This window comes from Palaemon carinicauda, chromosome 6 (genome assembly GCF_036898095.1).
Source record: "Palaemon carinicauda isolate YSFRI2023 chromosome 6, ASM3689809v2, whole genome shotgun sequence".
Taxonomy (NCBI): Eukaryota; Metazoa; Arthropoda; class Malacostraca; order Decapoda; family Palaemonidae; genus Palaemon; species Palaemon carinicauda.
This window is the reverse complement of record NC_090730.1, coordinates 90,271,089-90,294,839: the sequence shown is the minus strand read 5'-3', so window position 1 is coordinate 90,294,839 and position 23,751 is coordinate 90,271,089. Positions and strand designations below refer to the sequence as shown.

The 23,751-nt window shown below is 46.0% G+C and overlaps 1 protein-coding gene across 1 annotated transcript in view; it reads right to left on the bottom strand.

Annotated features, from left to right (window-relative positions):
* Nucleotides 1-23,751, bottom strand: part of LOC137642595 (isovaleryl-CoA dehydrogenase, mitochondrial) — a 225,601-nt gene that overhangs the window by 121,865 nt on the left and 79,985 nt on the right. Inside the window, exon 4 of the mRNA XM_068375291.1 lies at nucleotides 7,730-7,891. Coding sequence (XP_068231392.1) covers nucleotides 7,730-7,891 — 162 coding nt within the window. The remainder of the gene's footprint in view (nucleotides 1-7,729; nucleotides 7,892-23,751) is intronic.

Sequence of the window (23,751 nt, the reverse complement as noted above, 5' to 3'; positions counted from 1 at the left end):
CGTGTTTTTGTTTCGTGTACCTCCTGAAGCGAGGAATTGATCGCCACAACTAACAATTGTCATGTTAATTTCATTCTTAAACTCAAGTTGCCATATGTTAACTAGGGTTTCATTTCTTACGGAGAGAGAGAGAGAGAGAGAGAGAGAGAGAGAGAGAGAGAGAGAGATTTGATGGCAGAAATTTGAGAGAGAGAGAGAGAGAGAGAGAGAGAGAGAGAGAGAGAGAGAGAGAGAGAGAGAGAGAGAGAGAGAGAGAGAGAGATTTTTATTTTACCGTCTACTCTACAAAACTAATCTTTGCAAATCAAATGTGTACTGTTTAAAATATGACAAAATGTTGCCGACTCGTTACCGTATTTTAGGCTATTCACTGCCGATAAACGAACCCAGTCTACTCGTGAAAACCTTGAACGCCCGGAGGGAAAAATAAGGCTTTTATATATACTGTACTAAACAAAAATAATGCTTTAATATATCATCATAACACTACCATTACAATTATCGTAAGGTTGGAGAAAGATGATTGCCGAGAACGTAACCACAATTCTGTTTACATTTTGTCAGCTGGACTCTCACAGTTAACAGTTGATTTCATTGTTGATGTGGAATTTTATCCTTAAATAGGCTATTCATTATGAAATTATGTTAATAAGATGTAATGTTAATATTGTTTTGTAAAATTTATTAAAAATCACCGTATTTAGGGCTACCAATATGCTTAGAAAGACATTAGATTTGATACATTTTATAGTGCTTGACTCGCAGACTTTGAACAGTTTCGCAGATACAGAAAATTTATTTTTGAAAAATAGAGGTCGCATAAAAGGGGAATCGTATAATTCGAACACGCATAATTCGGGACCCTACTGTATTACGGCCATACCGTTTAGCAAGTTCACTCACGCGGACGCCACGCTCATGTTTTTCAATAATTTCCTGCTTAATTTCTAAAGAATGCATTTCCTTCTTCCTTTTCTCACCACTACCACTACCACTTGCAAAACTAATCCTTTTAGGACCCATACTTTACGTAAATTAGCGTTAAAGGAGGCACGTAAAAAATCCCGATTAAAACAGAGTTAATAGCAGAACGCACAGAGCACAACCGCAAGAAGCCGACGAGAACAGAGGACTGACCCAAGACCCGCTAATTGAGGGTCTCTCCGAGGTCGATGTGCTGCCTTCTATCGGCGGAAATAAAAAACACTTCAGGCGCTATGAGCACGGACTACGCGTACGAGTATTGTTTACTTCGGGTGTCGAAAAAAACATTCGAGTGTACAGTCGGAACGTGTTCGAATTGTACTTCGCGTCGAAAAATTCGGATACAACCGTACGACGAAAATTGCTTACTTCGTGTGTCGAAATAAAATTTGGGTGTAGAGTAAAAAATTTGCTCGAATTTTACTTCGGATGTTGGAAAATTCGGATGTAGATACGTTCGTGTGTAGAGGTTCCACTGTATATACAAAAATATTAAGAATGTTTTCATATACTGTATAATACCCCTATAAATAGTGTATGTTTGTATTCCAGTTACGAAACAACTACAGATTCAGGTTCTATTGGATCTGTCACACAACCCTTTATGCTGAAATACGTCAAACACATCAATGACATAACGCCAAGAACCAATCCAGATATTAGAACCGAAGCTACCTGGTTGCTAGTATGCACCTGACTACCATTTCTTGAACTTGTCGGTGAACATGTTAAGATGTTCTTTTCTGCACACTCGTAGACCAGACCAATCCGGCATCCTTCTCAACCTTCATGTTAAATACAATCAACCTATAAGTGAAGTAAAATTAGTGAACATCCAATTCTGTTACTAGTTATTCTTAGCAGAGTTAACGTAACAAAATGTACCTCACTTTTTCTTCTCTGGTTGTGGTTTACCTTTAGTTTGTCACACTCGCAGTATGTAGTTGTTTCACGACAGCATGGGCATAGTTTAGCTTTTAAAAGTTTTTAATTTTCCTTACTTATTTTGCAAACTTATTTTTCCATATTGATCACAGAATTTAAGTTGCCGTTCTTAGTTTTGACAACATATGTAAGAGCTATTCTAGTTAAAAATTCCACTTACTTAGCCTGAGCATATTCCTCTTGTAATGGTTTATATTCAGTTTTCTTTATTTGGTATTGATCCATATATTCACATTCAACGTAGTTATGTAGGCCTTTCTAATGTGACTATATGCTTTGCCAGGAGAATGAAGTTTATATTTTTTTGTCTCTTTATAAGGAAAATTTTTATATTCTTAAATATTTTCTGTGTATTTAAAAAGTAAGTATGAGTGCAGCACGCTAAATCATATTAGTTATATCAAGAATTCATTTACATTACAAAATAACCACCTTTTAAGAAGGAAAATATAAGACTTCTTTTTATACCATGCTAAGATTATATATTGCTTTTGGCAAGATTGGAGGTCGACAATCGGAGAAAGACACGCTAGCAATCTGGGATCGGTAAACTGGCAATCGGAGATCGGCAAGCTGTTTGGTGATTGGCGATCGACAAGCTGACGATTGGTGATCGGTGAGCTGGAGATCGACGATCAGCAAGCTGCTGATGATTGTCAATTGGCGAGCTAGCAATCGGCAACGGTGAGCCACAAGCAGCAGTTCGGTGGTAAGAGGTCGGAGATGAGTGTTGGACAAGCGAAGCGACGCAAGGAGGGCAAATAGCGAGTCCAAGGAGAGTCCGGTGAGACAGGCGAAGGTCTGTAACCACCAGATGAACGGCGAGACTGACGAGGCTCGTCAGGCTGACGATATCACAAGGTCCTTGAACGATCCTCCTAAGGGGATTGTACAGCAGAATTTGACGACGAGTCTAACACGATTCATTGACAAAGGTGAAAGAGCATGTCAAGAGGCAACAAGGAGGACCACGAGCTCAGCGAGTTCGCCGATAACCCTGATGATCCCCCGCAAGGAAGACTGCTCAGCATGAAGATCTCTGGAAGGACTCTGAAGAGGTGTCTCTATGGGTAGTCTCTCTCGCGAACGGAAGGGAGGAACAGCCCAACACCTGGGGAGGAAAACTTTCCCTCGAAAGGGAAAGTAGTCCAACCCTGAAGGCGGACCTCCGAGCAGCGCTCTTTGCTTCCCATCAACAAGCCTTGTTCAAGTTGAAGGTCTGCATCGAGTGCTACCTGAGAAAATGCAGCCGAAGCTAGTTCTTCGAAATAAGCATGTCAATCAGGAGCTGCCACAGGCACAGGAGAACAGGTAAGTGATGGCCCATGACAGAAGATTCCCCAGAAACGAAAGGCACTGCTCTTCTAAGTTGGCTATCTTAGCCGAACGGAGAAGAATGGCATCGCTAATTGAGAAAAGACAAATTATCTATATCTAACAAAAAAGTCCCTCGAGAGGAGCACCTAGTACGCGGACGGGAAGGGAGTCCACCGAGACAACAGACACAAATAATTGATGGTTTGTGTTTATGAAAAAATATTTAATTTTTTACATATTTGTTATAGCTCTCAAGTGTCCCCCCCAAAAAAAGTGCCTTAATCTGTTATTATTTTCAACAGGTACTGACAGCAGGGCCCTACTCCCAGTAGGTACTCGCAGTAGGGAGTCAAGTTTGAAGTGAACATTAAGTGACATAGAAAAGTTTTCAGTGGCAGTCAAACTTTTGTGTTGTCAATGCCCAAACCCAGTTGACTGTTCATGCAGATAATGAACCAGTATGTTGCGGGGTTCTCCTTTAAGCTTGAAGTTTTTCCTGTCATAAGTCTGGAATAATATTGCATGATCCTGCAACTGATTATGTTGCTAGTCAGCGTGGAGAAGACTGTTAAAAGCAAGTTTGCCAAGATCTTCTAGTTTTGCCGCATGAATTGCAACCTTGTTTTAAAATCCCTTTGATCGTGAGGCAAGCTACTTGTATTTGAAAGTATCCAAAACATACCCGGCTAGGGTGTGCCTTTGTTTATAATTGCATCTGGAACCCATAAGTGTGTCCAGCATGTGAATAGTTCTTTTTTTTTTTTTTGTTATTCACAATTTCTTTTATCTTGTTATAGTGAGGCTGGAGTGTAAAGGGGTACTAATTTTTCCTTTAATTTCTTATTTGAATTTGACAAAACAATGTTAATGTAATCCTAATAGTTTTTTTTTTTTTTTTTTATTAAATCTCTTTCTAATAAATCATTTATCATAATTTTTTTCTCTCACACTGTTCCTATTGTCAGTATTAAAAAATTTTCCATTTCACCTAATGTTCGGACACTTTACTTAAGCTTGAAGCTATCTTACCTAAAGAAAATAAGAGCTATTCACATATACTGCTCATTTTCCCAGAAATGCATCAGCGGTCATGCTAAACGTTTATTCAGCAAGCTCAAGGCAAGGGAAGATAAGGAGGTCCCCTTGCCCAGTATAAAATCAAGGGGTAGTGCCCAGTGCACAGTTCATCCTTGATTGTTTGCCTTTTACCCAGATTTTTGGGTATTCCACTGTTGTATATTTTTTTGTGTACTGAACGTTGGGGTGTGGTCGGCATAAAGGACACTAGGCAGTTTGGGTGCTACCTCTGGCCACAGTCCGCAAACCACTACATAATTTTTGGTGCCCAGACCCGGGAAACACAAACCTTTAGGCATGGCATCGTCATCAGGTAAAAGCCAAAAGGCTAACAAGAGCCTTAGCCGTGATGTGGAGTCTTGTCAAGATTGTTAGTGACCTGGCAACTCAGGTCAAGTTCCTGACATTTCAAGTGGCGGCCCTGAAGAGCATTGAGCCGTCACCAACAAGCCACATTGCCACTGGGGTCACAACCACAGTGACCACCAGTGCTCCTTTTACATGTCCCGCTTGGCCAAATATCAATGGTCTGGCAATCCCAGTAACTGGAGTAGAGCCAGTGAGTGGAGGTCTTCAGCACCCTCCAGGGTTCACACCGTTACTCTCCCCCTGTACCAAGCTACTGGGAATCTCATGCTCTGAGTAGACCGCTTGCTTTCTCGCCTGTTCCGGCAACTAACCCCGTTAATCTGCCAGAGACTGCAGTCTGTAGACTAGGGGAGCAGTTCCTGGACAACCCGGCCGAAGTCAGTAGGCCAGAAAAGGCTCCAGCAGCTACAGGTGAGGCAGTTCTTGCCCAGACAGGGGCCATTCCAAAGCAAAGACGCCAGGCCAAGGAAAAGGCCAGACCAGCATTACCCGAAATTTTGACCATGTCCCAGGAGACAACCAGCGACGATTCTGGTAGCGAGACTTCTGGTGACACTTCCAGATCCTGTCTCAGTGTCACCTCAGACGACACTGTCTCGACCGACCACGTCCAGTCTCTCCAGACAGAACACAGTCTGTCTGATCTGCTCAAGGTCCTCGACTCCAGGAGGAACCCCAAGCCTGGAATCTTCCAGACAGAAACTGGCCAGAGCTTTGCCTGATTCCTGAGGGATTTTGAGGCCTACTGCGCGAGTAAATATACCGCTTGAAGCTCTGGCCGGTGGACCGTTGAACTCGAAAGATTCCTAAAGGGGGAAATCAAGGAGGCGTTCTCGGCCATAGGGAGTCCCGAGATCTCATACCCTGACACGAAGGAACGCCTCCTCGACTGGTGCCGAGAAGCCCGAGAGAGGCGTGATGCGGATAGGAAGGCACGATTTAGCAGTGCCACCTGTGGTGAGGGCGAACTGCTTTAGATGTACGCCGTCCGGTTGGCCTCCCTATACAGGTCGGCTTATTGTTGCCGTAGTTTGGACCGGAGCTGCAAGTTGGTTGGAACAGTTTCTGGCCATCATTAATGCCTCCGCTGGCCATCAGGCCACTTGGCAGGAAGTTCTACACCTGTTGATTGTTCTCGACAAGGCATCCCGTCAGCGAAGCCAGAAGGCAGAGGATTTGGCCATCAGTCATGTGGGAAAGTCATGACACGGCTCGTATATCGACAGGGTTGCCATGGCTGCCCCCAACCGTTTGCCTGGACCTGACAGAGCGTATTCACGCACTCCTCCTTGACCTGTCCCCAAACCTGCACCTGTGGAAGTGCGCCTGCCACCATTGTGCACCCCGGATAGGTCTCCTCAGCGTAACCTGGGTAGCAAAGTTCCATGGGAGCAGAACAATGGGAGACCAACACCTCCCTGTCACGTGAAACCAGCGCTTTAGGGTGACTGGGGTAAAGAATGCCAACCGGTACAACGTTACCCATGTTGCAAGATCCCGAAAGAGCGCAACTGCAACGGGGGGTTCCGTGCCACGAGAATCCAAAAGTTCAACGTGGCAAGGACCCAAAGGTCCTCCGGAGTCCCGAGAGGCTGATGGCTCAACGCGACGGGAACCCGAAGGTCCCGGGTTGCGAGAGCTCACATATTCTCGGCGACGAGAGTCCGAAGGCTCCTGCTCACACAGAACAACAGCGTGTTGGTAACGAGACCAGGAAGAGTCATTGTGACTGGAACCCTGAGGTTTAAAAAGACGTCTCCTAAAGGTTCTAGAAGTATGTCGAGGATGGAGAGGGGGTCACAAAATTCTCCAAACGGCAAACCTCCCGAGAGGAACGTCCAACGGGGTCTTCCCAAGTGGTAGCCTGCGTCAGTTCGAAGGCTGTCTCCCCCGGGGGAGGAGACTTTTTCACCTGCAAGAGAACAAGGCTCAACAACACCTAACTCCACCCTTGGAGGAGAAGCAAAAGTGTCTCCGATGTGCCGTTGCCCTTTGGTGGCTCTCTCGAAAATAAGAGATGTGTTCCCCCACAGGGGAAACACTAGGAAAATGAGCTGCCCTGCCCCTAAGGGATCAGCAACATCCTCAAAGTTAGTAATCGGCAACGAAAAATCCGAGTGACGGGCCACAGCACGTGCGCCCACACGAGGAGGAACCACCGCGAAGGAAGGAAACAAAAGTCTTCACTCCGCTCCCCTCTCAAGTATGTCGAAGAGAACCTCGGAGGGGAGGCCACTAACGGCCAGTGATGGCCAAAACGATAACAGATCCGATATATCACAGGTGACCAGTGCGGGAAGGGGTGGTGCCGACTCACTAGGGAAGTCAACACCGTCCCCGCCACTGCAAGGTTGACCTGGAGTAACAAGGGCTGCGCTGCTACGCGGCGATTCTTTGGAAAGAACCAGCGGAGGACCAGCTTCGGGAAGAGTTTGGGGGGTAGAAGAAGAAAACTGGTGTTTTTTCAACTTTAAAGAAGACCCCGAAGGTGAAGAATCACGCACGAACTACTACTTCTTCCGTCACCTAAACCTCTCCCATTGGGAGACCGACCACTCCCTACAATCTACACAGGTATTGTCCGATGAACACCGGCGACCCCGACAAGTCGTACACAGCAGGTAGAGGTCCGTCTCAAGGGCGAACATGAAGGTACCGCAAGCGCAGCCTTCGGGACCTGGACACGCATGCATGGGCCACTGTACTCAAACGCACACAAACGGAAAAGAAAGAAAAAGTAATTATCAAAGCTAATAAACGGGAGAGAGCGGGCAGTATGACCACCTCTACCGAGCCAGGAAAGCTAAGTGGTTACTCAACCTACCTGTGTGAGTGAACGAGATAGCCAAGCTACCCCATCCTACTCGCTGCCTAGTTCATGACTAGTTCAGCTTTGCCGAAAATAATATACCCAATATAAATAGTAGAATGTTTGTATTTGCGCTGGAACAAATAAATTATGGATACTCAATATTTAAAAAACATGCCATGAAATACAATACTATGCTCTTCTTTGAGCTGATGCCCTAGTACTCACCACAAGAACATCAGCATCTGGTCCATTAGTTATCCAAAACTTATTTCCATTCAGTATATAGTGATCGCCTACTTTATCAGCTTTTAATTTCATTGACACTACATCACTCCCTGACCCTGGTTCTGACATAGCCAAGGCCCCCATGTGCTCACCACTGCAGAGCTAAAAGTGGGAAAACTAAGGTTACCTGATTGTATAGTAATGTAATTTTATCAATAAGTCCAATTCTAAAATTCTAATGTTAAAATATGACCAAAAATTACATTTGAAAGTGATTTGTAATTTTCCTAACCATACAAACCTGCAGCTCTTTACTGTGGATACATTACTCTAGCAAGGCTGAAACAAGCCACAAACTTTTTAGCGAGGTATAACAACACGTCGTTAGTTAGCGGGGGGGTCAGTTAGGGCGGGTAGACCAGCCATTCTACTCACACACACACAACGGTTGTATTATATCACTTTTGATAGCAGGCAGAAGTTACAGTGAGGCAGGGGCTCGAGGGCCAACTACGGTAAAGAGCTAACAGTTTGTATAGTTAGGAAAAATACAAATTACTTTCAAATTTGTTATTTGTTCCAACACAAAACAAACCCTTTTGCTTTTCACTGTGGAGAGAGACCCTTAGGTGGGTGGAAACCCTAACCCAATAGACTAGGAATTTGACCCATGTGTGACTAAGCTTCATGCGAGCATAATAGAGGCACCCTGGCACCTCGCAAACTCGTTGAATATGTGCAAGAGCTGACAGCCTGGGCAGTTGGTGTGAATGTGTGAGAACTAACCACTGTGACTTGGCCAGGTAAGGATTACTTAACCTAAACATTGCCCGACTCCCCCTTACTGGGAGGATAGGGACATGACAAATATGAAATTTTTATTATAAAATCAACTTTTAAATATACTTACCAGGTAGTTACATGTATATAGCTTAAATCCAGCGTTTCTTTGCACGCACGGCAGAAATTCAAATTTCGCGGCAATCGCCACCATGACAATAGGTGGTAATACATGAGTGCCATCTCTCATAGGTTACCAAAATTATTCCCAACATTCCTCAGAAATTCCATGCCCCTGTTTTCAGAGGGGAGGAGGGAGGGCCCTTTTATATATGTAACTACCAGGTAAGTATATTTAAAAATTAATTTTATAATAAAAATTCCATTTTTAAATATGGAACTTCCCTGGTAGTTTAATATATATAGCTGATTGACACCATTGGTGGTGGGTAGAAAACCTCATCCCATCGGAAATTCGTATAATCATTAATAGCTACAATTAGTAGTACAGTACCAATAATCTAGTTCTTACCTGATAAGGAAGCTGGCTTCATGGTTATTCTGTCTCATTTGCCTGCATTCCTTAAGAGACTCAGCGATCCACTCGGGGCTGTAAAAGTCTCTGTGGGGCTGCCACAAGGTCCTCGAGCTTAGCGTGGCTAGACCTCCACCCTTGTTACCCTGGCATAGCCATAGATAATGAATCTGACCAACTACTCCAAAGTTAAAAACACACATAATAAAAAACTAACTTGACTTGCATCCCAGACTGTGGAAGGCTGCAACAACCTTCACAGACAGCCTGTGAACACAAGTACAAGAAAAAAAGGCAAGGGTATATGATAAAAAAGGTTAAAGAGAAGAGGCAGTAGACCTTTCTCCAATTACGACGCTGGAGGTAACATAAGGACCCAGGGAACAACAATCTTCATACCGTGTCTGGACATCCTTGAGATAGCAGTCTGTGAAGATTGATTTACTTTGCCAGAAAGCAGCCTACAAAATTGACTTAATTGACCTATTGTGCTTGTAAGCCAAAGAAGTTGCTACAGCTCTAACTCATGTGGTTTTACCTTAAGGATAGGGAAAACTTCTTACTTCACGATTCTGGTGAGTTTCCCTTATCAAATCCTTAATGAAAAAAGCCAGGGTATTCTTTGATAAAGGCAAAGAGGGCTTTTTAACTGAGCATCAGAGGTTGTTTGCTTGTCCTCTCAGGGGTTTGGAAGTGTGCAGATAAAAACTTTAGAGCTCTCACTGGACAAAGGCCTCTCTCCTTTTCCCGTCCAATTAAATGAGAAAGCTCTGGGATGGTAAAAGATCTTGGCCAAGGTCGATAAGGATTCTCGTTTTTGGCGAGAAAGCCTAGCTGAAGGGAGCAAACTGCATTGCCTCCATTAAAGCCCACCTTCTTGCTGATGGCTTGTAACTCTCCTATTCTTTTGGCTGTAGCCAATGCACTTAGGAAAAGTGTCTTCTTGGTAAGATCCTTCCAAGATGCCTTGTCCAAGGGTTCAACCTACTTGAGGTTAAAAACGGCCAGGACTATATCCAGGTTCCAAGAGGAGGTTGGATTGTCCTTCCTCTTAGTCATCTCAAAAGATCTAATGAGATCTGAAATATCCTTGTTAACTGACACGTCAATGTGTTGGTGACGAAAGACGGAGGCTAGCATGCTGCGGTAACCCTTGATGGTAGGCACAGCCAGCTTTTCTTTTGTATGCAGATACAACAGAAAATCTGCTATATTAGCTATAGAGGTACTGGTAGAGGAAAGTTTGTTATTCCTGCACCATACTCAAAATATGTCCCACTTGGATTGGTAAACCCTAATAGTAGTAATGTTCTGGGGGTATCTACCAGCCACTCCATCATCTCTGCAACCCAAGGTCTCATGGGCCAAAATGGAGCTATCAGGGTCATGCGGACGTTGGGCGATTCCCTGAATTTTTTCAGGACTCTGTCCAGGATCTTGAATGGAGGAAAAGCGTACACGTTTAGACCCTCCCAGTTCCGAAGAAAAGCGTCCACTGCGGCTGCTTCCTGGTCTGGGACTGGAGAGCAAAATACCGGCAACCTCTTTGTCGTTTGTGTGGCGAAGAGGTCTACCGAGGGTTGACCCACAATATCGAAAGGCTGGTGCACACCTCATGATGCAGGGTCCACTCTGTAGTTAGAACTTGCTTTCCTCTGCTGAGCAGATCTGCCCTGACATTTTTCTCCCCTTCTATGAAGCAAGTAATCAGGGTTATGTCCCTCGCTTTCACCCAGAGAAGTAGACCTCTCACAGCCTCGTAAAGTGAGGCCGAATGAGTGCCTCCCTGCTTTCGTAAGCCAACGCAGTGGTGTTGTCTGCGTTGATCTGAACCAATCTTTTTCGGACTTCCTTCTGAAAGTGAATGAGGGCTAGGTGAATGGCCACTAGCTCTTCGATATTTATGTGCCATGTCCTCTGAGACTCTACCCACAGACCCCTGTTCAAGAATAGTATGCGTCAAACAGGGACGAAATCGACCTCTTTAGTTCAGACAGATCAGACACTTGATGCGCGCCGTGTGCGCGAACTGAACCGTGCACTGATCGCTGCGAGGGATCGTCAACTAGTCGGGTGACCACCCGGGGAAAGTCCTTGAGATTTGGCCAGGTTTACCATCGGACCTAACTGTTGCGTTAAGGACACTGTCATTTGAAGAGCCTCCAGACACTTTACTTGTGATTCTGCTCTGAGTAGCCAGTTGTCCAGGTACAAAGAAATCTTTACTCCCTTTAGGTGAAGCCAGCGAGCCACGTTGGACATCACCCGTGTAAAAACGTAGGGAGCCGTGCTCAGTCCAAAATAGAGTGCTTTGAACTGATAAGTGGTCTTGAGGAACACGAACCTTAGAAATTTTCTGTGGTCTGGGTGTATCGGGATATGGAAATACGCATCCTGCAGATCCAATGACACCATCCAGTCTCCCTGACTGGTGCCTGCAAGGACTGACGCTGAAGTTGCCATGGTAAATTTTACTTTGCTGACGAACTTGTTCAATGGACTGACGTCCAGAACAGGTCTCCATCCCCGCAAGCTTTTCGGAACTAGGAAAAGTCTGTAGTAAAACCCCTCTGAGGAGGTGTCCTCTACCACTTCTATGGCTGATTTTGACCTGCATAAGGTTCACTTGCTCTTGAAGAGCTGTTGCCTTGTTCTCTGAGTGGGTTGTTGTCAACTCTGAGGGTATCAACGACATGGGAGGCATTCTCAGGAAGGGGATCTTGTATCCCTCCTTGAGGACATTGATCGTCCAGATGTCTGCCCCCCTTTGGCTCCACTCTCGCCAAAAGTGGGAAAGTCTGGCTCCCACTAGTGTCTGGAGATTGCATGTCTCACTTTCTTGATTTGGTTTGCTGTCTTGGGAATCTGCGAGCTTGACCTCCAGCCGCAATCCTCTAAGTTCCTCTTGAAGGGGCTCTCCCACGAAAGGGCTGACGAGTGGGAGGTGCCTCCTTTTGTTTCCTTGCTAAAAAGCTAGCTTGGAGGACTTTCTTAGCAGTCCTAGAGATAAGATCTTGCGTAGCCTGTTGTGCCAGAGCTGCCGACACGTCTTTCACTAAGTCCGGAGGGAAAAGATGATTACCCAACGGAGCGAATAAAAGTTCAGATCTCTGAACAAGGGACAAACCTGAAGATAAGAAGGAACAAAGCATAGCCCTCTTTTTAAGAACTCCTGCGTGAAAAGGGCAGAAAGTTCAATGGAGCCATCCCTCACGGCCTTATCCAGACAGGCAATCAGATGCATCTGAGCCTCGTTCTTAGGGTCTGTGGCCTCTGCGAGAGCTCCGAGAGTCCAGTCCATAAGGCTGAAGACTTCTATTGTCCTAAAAATTCCCTTCAGCAGATGGTCCATTTCAGAATTGGACCACATAATCTTTGACTTGCTCATGGCTGACCTGCGTGAGGAGTTAACAAGTCTGAAGGAGTCTCCCTGGGAGGAGGCAGGCACTCCCAAACCGAGAACTTCCCCAGTTGAATACCACACACTAGATCTGGAGGCCAGTCTAGTTGAAGGAAAGGAAAAGCAGGCCTTCCCTAGATCCTTCCTCTTGGACGTCCATTGGTTGAGAGTTGAGAAAGCTCTCAACCGATCTAGCTAGAACCATCTTCTTGAAGGAGGATGTTTTTCGGGATCTGCCCTTCAAAAACTGAGAGGGCGGGCTCTGAGGCATAGGTTGAGTAAAGTCCTCTGGATACAGAGATGTTAAAACTGTCAGTAGCTTTTTCAAGTCAACTGCCCGCAGCGAATCCTGAGATTCGTCCTCTAAAACTTCGGCTAAAGGAAAATCGATCTCCTGAGTCGAATGGGTAAGAGACAAAACCGCGTCATCCTGTCGGTTATCGTCTTCCATAAAGAACTCCTCCTGTCCTGATTGAACATCGTAAAGGATACCATTTAATTGTGAAGAAGCATCACGTTTACGTTCTGCAAGTCTCAAGGGAGAGACAGGTCCCAGTGCTTCCAGCATAAGTCCATCATGCTGTAAGGAAGCATCAACATCGTGACCCCCATGCTGCGAGGGTAAGTCCTGCTCGCGTGCGTTCAGCATGCTGTATGTCAACAGCGTGACACAAGGGAGCGTTAGCTGCTCGTTCAGAGAGTCGCGAAGGAGAGACAACCACTTGTCTATCATGCAGCGAGGACTAGTCCTGACTGCATGAGTCCAGCATGCGTTCACGTTGCCGTGAGGTTCCAGCGTGCTGTATGCATCCTGCATGCTGTATGTTTACAGCGTGACGCGAAGAAGCGTTAGTATCGCATCCAGAAAGTCACGAAGGAGAGAAAACTGTTTGTCTATCATGCTGTGGGGACAAATCCTGACTGCGTGCGTCCAGCATACGTCCAGACTGTTTTTGTGTGCTCATGTGGACACTACCGTAGAGACTCTTTTGAACACCTGTGGTGCTGTGGACAGGCTGAAGCACAGTACTTTGAACAGGTATCTCTGTCCTACTACGGTGAAGCGTAGGTACTTCCTGGATGATGTATCTATTGGGATCTGGAAGTAGGCTTCTTTCAGATTCAACAAGATCATGAAGTCGTGAAATCTGACAGCCTGTCTGACCGTGTGACCCATCTCAATTTTGAATTTGAACGGAGTCTGCCAAACAAACTCGTTCAGAGAGCTTCTTGCTGGGGTTTCCTGTTACCCTTACCCTTTCTTCCTCCTCTGGGATGAAAGGGGCGTCTGGATTCTTGTCATTGCGCTGCCCATTTCTTTGATGAACTCTTTCTTTGGCCTGAGGCGTAGGAGATGGTTGTGTCTGCTGCGGTGGAGCAGGCTGATAGGGTTGAGATAACTACTCCTTGAAGAAGAGTGACTTAACCGACTCTTCTCCATCGGTCTGCTACCTACTCAAAGTCGTCCCCGTTGAACAAGGAGGGACCGTCCATTGGAACGTTACCAAGTTTCATCGCCTCCCTTTTGGGCACCTGGCTTTGGAATCTTGAGACCCAAGTGACCCAGTGGTTGACTACATCATCCATCAGGAATTCAAGGGTCCTCGCATCCGAGAGTAGGAAGGCTAATAATGTCTCTCTCCTCTTGGATGTCGTGAAGTCCTCGTTCTTCACGAGGTAACCGACCGTGGCCAACAGAATGGCCCATCCAGGAGACGGATTGCAAAGCGAAATTGGCATCCCATTCCATATTGGCAAGTCCGCCGCAGAAAACTGGACTATTAAGAGTTGCCAGTTTGGCCAAAGATAAGCCTTGGGTCAAAGGCTCGATGGATGGATCAAGTGAAAGGGGGAAAGGGTTGTCTCCCATCTCTTCGTAGTACTTTATCCACTACTCAAAGAGACCATGAAGTACCTGCCACCTGTGCAAACGCTCTCTTTTTCGTTGCCTTAACACCCCTCGAACAAGGTAGGGCTACTTTGAGTTTGGTAGGTGTCGGAGCGTCCAAAAACTGATCCAGCACCGTGTCCATGCCTCAGCCGGACTCTCATCAGGTTCTTCCAGGTCATTAGCACTTCTGATGCATGTGAACCGCTGCAAAAGATCCAGTCTGAGTTTTTTTGTTCTAAGGGAGAGATTTTCGGGCTGGCAGGAGGAGGCAGCACTGTCTAAGTTATCAAAACCGTCATCAAAGGGTTCTTCCTCTCCCGAGCTAGCACCCATAGCAGCTAGGGGCAGGTGGAGGTCATCATCTAGGTTTATTCCTGCTGAGGAGTGGGCTCTGGATCCGCTGTGTCAAAGAGCTAAATTTAAATTAAAATAAAACAAGAGTTCACAGTGGTTGGAAAAATAAACAGAGTAAGAAACTTGGGTGATATTCAAATAAACATAAATAACAACTCTGCCCCGATATCTAGTAAAGTTCATGACCTATGCTTATCTCTTGACTGTAACTTGTCTTTCAATGCCCAATTAAATAATGTAGTAAAAACTGCTGGTTATCATCTTAGAAACATTACTTTAATTAAGAAGCATCTGGATGAACATTCTATAAAGAAACTTGTGATAAACTGTGTTATTACCAGGATTGACTACTGTATCTCCAGCAACTATAATTTAACAAAAATGCAACTTGAGCAGACCGTCTGCTTTGTCCTGTATTTTCTTTTTTTTAATTATTCAAAATACACCATTTCTATGTATGTTTTAGACATATAATACCTTCATCATATAAAAATTAAAGTTATTTGAAAAAAAATGTTATTTTCATTAGTAAAATAAATTTTTGAATATACTTACCCAATAATCATGTAGCTGTCAACTCCGTTGCCCGACAGAATTCTACGGAAGGGATACGCCAGCGATCGCTATACAAGAGGGGGGTGTACTCACAAGCGCCACCTGTGGCCAGGTACTGCAGTACTTCTTGTTGACACCACCTCAATTTTTCCTCGGTCCACTGGTTCTAAGGGGAGGAAGGGTGGGTCAATTAAATCATGATTATTGGGTAAGTATATTCAAAAATTTATTTTACTAATGAAAATAACATTTTTCAATATTAATCTTACCCGATAATCATGTAGCTGATTCACACCCAGGGAGGTGGGTGAAAACCAGTGTACATGTATATCAAGAAGCTAAGTATCCCGTATTTCATATTATCAGTTATTCAAAATAACAATGAAATTATAAGTACCTGGTAAGGAAGTCGACTTGAGCCATTACTCTGCCTTAAATAAGTTCGTCTTCCTTACTGAGCGCAGCGTTCCTCTTAGGAGGCTGAACAACTCTAAGGTGCTGAAGTATCAAGGGCTGCAACCCATACTAAAGGACCTCATCACAACCTTTAACCTCGGCGCTTCTCAAGAAAGAATTGACCACCCGCCAAATCAACAAGGATGTGGAAGGCTTCTTAGCCGACCGTACAACCCATAAAAAGTATTCAAGAGAAAGGTTAAAAGGTTATGGGATTATGGGAATGTAGTGGCTGAGCCCCCGCCTACTACTGCATTCGTTGCTACGAATGGTCCCAGGGTGTAGCAGTACTCGTAAAGAGACTGGACATCTTTGAGATAGAATGATGCGAACACTGACTTGCTTCTCCAATAGGTTGCATCCATAACACTCTGCAGAGAACGGTTCTGTTTGAAGGCCACTGAAGTAGCCACAGCTCTCACTTCATGTGTCCTTACCTTCAGCAAAGCAAGGTCTTCTTCCTTCAGATGAGAATGTGCTTCCCTAATCAGAAGCCTGAATAGTAAGAAACTGAGTTCTTAGACCTTGGAAAAGAAGGCTTCTTGATAGCACACCATAAGGCTTCTGATTGTCCTCGTAAAGGTTAAGACCTTTTTAGATAGTACCTAAGAGCTCTAACTGGGCAAAGTACTCTCTCCAGTTCATTCCCCACCAAGTTGGACAGGCTTGGGATCTCGAACGACTTAGGCCAAGGACGTGAAGGAAGCTCGTTTAGCAAAAACCGAGCTGCAAGGAACATGTAGCCGTTTCAGATGTGAAAACTATGATCCTGCTGAAGGCGTGGATCTCACTTACTCTTTTAGCTGTTGTCAAGCACACGAGGAAAAGAGTTTTTAATGTGAGGTCCTAAAAAAGGGATTTTGACGAAGGAAAAATCTATTTCTGGGCGAGAGACCTGTGCCGCCCAGTGAAATGCTCCTTAAGCACCATTTCAAAGGAATATAACTGCTAATATTACCAGAGAAAAAATGTAAAGGAATGCTAGGTTGAACTAGCTCGCTCACCTAATGGTGTCGGTATAGACTGGGGCGAAATACCAGAGGTCTCGTACCATTTAGACTTCTCCTCTTCGAAATCCCCCAATAGTGAGGTGCCGTTCAACCTCCCCTGCCTCGCAGACCAGTACTACTAACTCAACCCACGCTTGCCCATCACTCCTTACAGCACCCTTAAGTTTGGGGTCTGAACAGGGGGGGGGGGAGCAAATAGGGTGGGTTCACTGGGCGGCACAGGTCTCTCGCCCAGAAATAGATTTTACCTTCGACAAAATCCCTTTTCTGGGCTCAATCCCTGTGCCGCGCAGTGAAATAGTACCAGAGAAAACGAACCCAAACTTTATTAACTATACGGGAACGAATAAAAATCAACATAACAAACAGTGGTTTAATCAAAAGTTAACGTAGAAGACGGACGTCTTTAATAACATCAGCATGATAAGGTATAATATCCCAGGAAGGGAAGACAAAAGAACATTAACTTAAAACAAAACCAATTAAGGTCAAACACTGGAACAAATTACATACACTTGAACACTAAAGAAATACAGTTCGTATGGAAGAATAAATTGAACAATGATAATAAAATGGCAATGTTACGAACTAGGAACACCCATGGGTGTGATACAACAAACCGAACTCAGGTAGGAACTGTAAGTGAGGCAGGTAAGAGGAAGAAGGTGGAAGATATAGGATTCAGGGATTAGTTAGAAGGAATTTGTCCGGGGGATACCACGCTCCCTGCAGCTACGGTAGCAAGTTGAAGGGCCTCTAATTGTTTAAGATAGTGCCGCTTGAACACTGAGGGGGATTTCCATCCGGTATATTTAGAGATATCTGTAAAGTTCATATGATGGAAAAAATTTATTGAGGTCGCTACCGCCCGAATGTTGTGGACGTGAGGAAAAGACTCTGGATTGGCCTGTTTAATAAAATACAAGATCTGTTGTCTGATCCCTTTCAAAGTTATAGTCCCTCCCCGCTCCCTGATGAACAAGGGTCCCGAGGTCTTATAGGAAGTCCTTGATAGAAAGGACTTTAGAGTGGTAACCGGGCATAGGGAAGGATCCTGAAGGAGAGGGATGATTTTCCAGGAGGACCATCTATTCTGAGGGTCTTCATTTTTGGCCAAGAAGACCTTGTCTGGGGAGAGGAGGACCTCTCCTGACGGAAGGAACTCTATGTGGCCTGGATCCCTTGATAAGGCAGCTAATTCCGAAATCCTGGCGCCAGATGCCAAACTCACGAGAAAGAGAGTTTTCCTGAGTAGAGGGATATACTCACATGAATCGTTGACGGTTTCTGACGCTAGTTTAAGAACATCATTGAGAAACCAGGAAATCGGGCTAGGACGAGAAGATGGTCTCAGTCTGGCACAGGCTCTTGGGATCGAAGCTAGCAATGAATCTGTTAGATCTATATTAAAGCCGATTAGAAAAATCTTCTTCAAGGCAGACTTGATGGTAGTAATAGTGTTGGCTGCTAAGCCCGACTCAAACAAGGTTCTGAAAAAGGTTACCGTTAGGTTTAGTGTCATAAAGTCAGTACTAGAATCTTTCAAAAACTTAGCTAGTTTTTTGACCGCTGAGTCATATTGACGAAGAGTAGAGTCTCTCTTGTCAGATTCTAAAAATAAAGTATTCTGGGGGTCTATGTTAGCCCCTTTGTGTGCCGCAAACTTCATGAAGTCCATAAAGTTAGGGTGGTCTGAATGTTTGAGGAAGCGAACACAGTGCACGTTTGTACTATCTGGGTCAAAGTCGGGTTGGGAATCTGGTGAGGGTGGAGATTCAGCTCCAGTAAAAGAGGAAACCAATTGCTCTTGGGCCAATTGGGGGCCACCAGGGCTACTTGACCTTTGAAGGTTCGAAGTTTGTCCAGCACTTTCATCAGTAGGTTCACCGGTGGGAAAAGGTAAATCCTTTCCCAGGCGTTCCAGTCGAGAGACATGGCATCCGTGGCGTAAGCCCGAGGGTCCAGGTTGGGGGCCACATAACATTTCAGCTTGTGGTTGGATTCCGTCGCGAAGAGGTCTACCTGGAGATCCGGCACTTGGAAGAGGATCCATTGAAAGGATTTGCGATCTAGTGACCATTCTGACTCCAACGGTACCGTCCTGGAGAGTGCGTCTGCCACAACGTTCCGAACTCCAGCCAGATGAACGGCGGATAGGTGCCATTGGTTTGAGGCCGCCAGGGAGAAGATTGCCACCATCACGTGATTGATGGGACCTGACTTGGAGCCCCCTCTGTTTAGACAACGGACTATGACTTCGTTGTCGAGGACTATCCTCAGATGTTGTTTCTTGGCCGGGGAAAGACGTTTCAAGGTTAGTAAGACAGCCATGGCCTCCAGGACGTTTATGTGAAATTGCTGGAACATTGTGGACCAAAGGCCCTGAACTTTCCTGTGTTGGGAGTAGCCTCCCCAACCTGATAGGGAGGCATCCGTGTGGATGACTATCCTTGGAGGGGGGTACTGCAACGGAACCGATTTTGATAGGCTCTTGGCGGTTGTCCATGGGAGAAGCCTCTTCCGAAGAATGGGAGGAAGGCGTGTCTTCTTGTCCCGACGTTTGGTGTTCGCTCTGGAGCGCCAAACTCGGTTGATGTCTTTCAGTTTCGCTTTCAGAAGGAGGTCTGTCACTGAAGCGAATTGTAGGGACCCTAGAATCCTCTCCTGGTTCCTTCTGGAAGTTACCTTTTCCCCGAGAAAGCGTTTGGTATTTTTCGCAATCTCTATCCTCTTGGACCTGGGGAGACATAGAGTGTGAGAACGTAGGTCCCACCGTAATCCCAGCCACTGAAATTTGGTCTTTGGTGTCAGACGAGACTTTCCGAAGTTTATCTGGAATCCCAGAAACTGAAGATATTGGATCATCTTGTTTGTTGCCTTGAGACAATCCTCGACGTTGTCTGACCAGATTAGCCAATCGTCCAGGTATGCGACGACTTGGATTCCGTGGGATCGGAGTTCCTGAATGACCGATTCCGCCAGTTTCGTGAAGATTCTGGGCGCGATGTTGAGCCCGAAAGGCATCACTTTGAACGTGTAAGCCTTGTCGTCCAGTCTGAATACTAGGAATGGGCGGAAGTGTCTCGCTATTGGAACGTGATAGTAAGCATCGGTAAGATCGATGGAGGTGGTGACGGCCCCACGGGGAAGCAAGGTTCGCACCTGCGAGACGGTAAGCATGTGAAACCTGTCGCATTGAATGGACAAGTTTAGTCGAGACAGATCGAGGATGACCCTTCGGCTGTCGGAGTCTTTCTTCGGAACGCTGAATAAGCGACCTTGAAACTTCAGATATTTCGTTTCCTTGATCGCGTTCTTGCGAAGATCTTGGGTAAACAAAAGTAGGTCCGGTGTCGAGGGTTGATGGAATCTGTTCGGTGGAGGAGGCCCTTCTATCCAACTCCACCCCAGGCCCTTGGAGATTATGCTGAAGGCCCAAGGACTGAATTTCCAGCGACTCCGGAACACAGTCTCCCTCCTACCTGAAGACCGTCAGTAGTTGGAGGTTTTACCGCCTCGGCCACCACGTGACCCTTTTCCACGGGAGAAATATCTCCCTTTGCTTCTGTTCTGAAAAGAACCCCTCGAACCGGGGCCCCTGCCTCGTTGGTATCCTTGGGAGGAAAACCGGGACTCATAGACCGGGTTATAAACAGGAGAGGTAAACGAGTTCGAAGCCACTTGGTTTTCAGGGACGAGGACATACTTCACTTGGGGCTGAGACTTGGAGGTGGAGGGTTGGATGCCCTGAGAGACCGGGGCCGACTGGACTACTTGAATAGGTTGGCGGAATTGGGTAGAGCTATAAGGGCGTAGCCTTTTTCTGCCCCGGGAGTGAATGCTCGATTGTTCGAACTTCCGTTTGGGAGTGAGACCCCAACGGACTTTGAGGCTCTGGTTCACTCTGGCAGCTTCGCTCAATACCGAGTTGACCATGTCCTCCGGGAAAAGGTCCGGACCCCAAGCAGAGGCTTTAATGAGCTTATTTGGCTCATGGCGGATAGTGGCTTCAGATAAGACATGCTTACGGCAACGTCTTTTGGCCACCAAGAAGTCGTAGCAGTCTGCTAACAAAGATTGCAGGGTGGCTTTAGTCATAACTTTAAAAGAGTGTTCCTAGTCATAAGTAAGAGAAAACATCTCCGCCATAGTCGAGATGTTGAGGCTCCGGCTAAACCTAGACCGGGACTCGAACTCGAGTCGGATTAAGGTTTCAGGTAGTCTTGGGAGGCGTTCACTGAATTGCGTCGATGCACAGTCCGCGGATAGCTTACCAGAAGTGAATGTCGATTGAATGTTAAGCCAACATTCATTATCTGATGGGAACAGCAGAGATGTAGGATCTGTCTCCCGGAGTTGTGGCAAAGGCTTATCTTCGGTCACTGCCTGAAGGGCTAATTCAACCATTTTGGTGACGCAAGGAGTGGGGGTCTGTTCGTCCACAAGAAACATGGTGTAAGTACTCTTGTGGGGGGTCAGCATGGTGTTTGTACAACCCCACTCATTTAAGGTTCGAACCCAAACAGACTGAGCCTGTTCCTTCGGAAAGATAACGGTCTCTTTAGGGACCTTATCTAGTCGGACAAGAGCCTCTTCCGTAAGCCGGGCGAAGCCGGGGAAAGGAAATTGAAGACCGGGAGGGAAGAACTCAAAATCTTCAATGGGCCTGGTCCCAAAACCCTCGATGGTCAACATTCCGTCCGTGAAAGGACAGTGGAGCGCCATTTTCCACGGGTTGTTCTTCGTGAAGGGTGGAAGTTTTGAGGCGTCCAGGATGAGGAACTGCTGTTGTTGAGGCAGTCCACTTTCCAGGGTATCTAGTCTTCTGGTGACGGCAGAAAGTATAGAACTAATCTGCTCTGTAACGACCCTCGACAACATATTCGTGAGGGCCTCCGGGTTGAGGTTGGTTGTGGTAATTAAGGGGGATGACTGCACTCCCGGGTCCATAGACATAGGGGCAGTGCTAGTCGAGTCACTAGGAGCTCCGGGGAGGGGAGCCTTCTTGGGCTTCGATGATCCAGGTAGTGTAGGATTCTGACGAGTCCTCACTAAAGGTCTTTTCTGAGATTTGACCTTGGCAGGAACCGAGAGCGATCTCGGGGAGGATTCGTGGTTCCCTTCAAAACCAAGAAAGGAAGAATTATTAGAAGTTGGAGAAAAAGAGGGGCTAAGAAGAGAGGTCTTAGCGCCAGACCCACCTGCCTCACTTACAACCTTACCTGTGTCAGGTTCGTCAAAAACCATGGGCTCTATGTCTAAGGTCAGAGCCGTAACATTGTCTTCAATGGGGTCCGGGTCGTCAGGGATGTCTGTATCCTGGACGAGATTGAGTTCTACGGTTTCCGCAATGTCAGCAATTATAGGAGCCGCCACTTGCCTAGGCACTGCTGCCGAAGATTTTGCGTTCGGGTAGATAAGTCTACAATAATCTTCTGAGAGGACGTAGGGCTTCCTGGCCTTTACGTTATGGGCGAAGCCGCCTACCCACAATTTCAAAGTGGCTCTTGCTGAAGTTTTAACCGCCTGGGAACTCTGAAAGAACGGGGATAAGGTTAGCAAACCCGAGGGACAAAATGATAAATGAACCCGAAGATTCATAACAGAAGTCAATGATTATCTACCATATTGATGTCGCCCAGTGAAGGGAAGTAAATACAAAAATGACTGAAAGAGGCTCACCGAATCTGAAGCGAGGGTGGAGATAAGGTCATAACAGATAAGGCAGTTGTCAGGGTGCCATACCACAATATCGTCCATCTGGATCCCACAGTCCGCGTGGGACCGACAGACAGCATGGCCGCAAGGCTGGTGAAGGACGGCCGCGCAGGCTGTCATCCGGCAACGGACCACCTGTAAAAGGAATAGTCCATGAGCATCTACTAGTTTCTCTATAAGGGGTCCCGGAGGGTCCGGGACCTGCCAGTTAATAAAATAAATGTATAGCCTTAGACTAAACATGCAGAGAACTGAGACTATTCCAATAGCAATCCGGCAGAGCCGGGTATGAAAAAGGATGCAAAAAACAGTGATGAATATATAATCATAACTAGTTCCGGGGCCCCCGTGGCCGGGGAACAGGGTTGGTAAGTAAACTTAAAGTAAACTTAAAGTAACTTAAAGTAAACTTAAAGTACCCAAGATACATCCTTAAAGTACATAAATAGAAAACGCCAATTATGATCTAAAACTAATGTCTGTAATGAATAGGGCTCCCGGAGGGAGGATATTAATCAAAACCGTGTCAGTGTCAACCGATCTTGTAGTTAAGAGCTCGGCGGCTCCGATGTCTGATGACGGGAGGGTATGACGGGAGGGTACAACGGGAGAGCGCGGGGGGAGCCAGTGGAACCCCCCTACCTTACCTGAGGTACCGGGACAAAGGTAATGATTCATGTAGAATATAAAATAATGATATGGGATATAATAAGTCCTATACGGATGATAATAGCATGAGGTACCGTAGGGGAGGACACTCCTAATATAAGTGCTCATTCTAACAACCGTAGCTAAAAGCAAGGTTACACCAAGGTGCAGTTATACCGACTAATCACGTGTGATAGTCCCCGGTGGTCCCGGCCTTCCCCCTCCCCGACCGATGGCGACGGGAGGGGGGAGACGAAACCGCCCGGTATGAATGAATGAGACTAAGTCATACCCCGTTGGTATACTCAGTCCTCAATATGTCGGAACGTTGATGGAAGACTGAGGTACAAGCATACTTGACCCGTAAATCATAACCAACAACCATCGAGTGAGAGGAAGGGTGTACACTGAAGGGGGGGGGATGGAATAACCTCCCCAACTTGTTGGGGGGGAGGTGTAATGGTACAGGGAAATCGCCAGTGCGCAGTGGTAGACAGGGCTACCAACTGGAGATCCCCTAATCATGACATGAAAATCCCAAAAATATGATCATAACGGAGTAAGCAATAAATATAATATCAATGCACAAATACATAAAAATAATTAATGAATTAAAAGCGAAATCACGTAAGTAAGGTTAGGCATGCAGAAAAAATATGGCGAGAGAGGGACTCG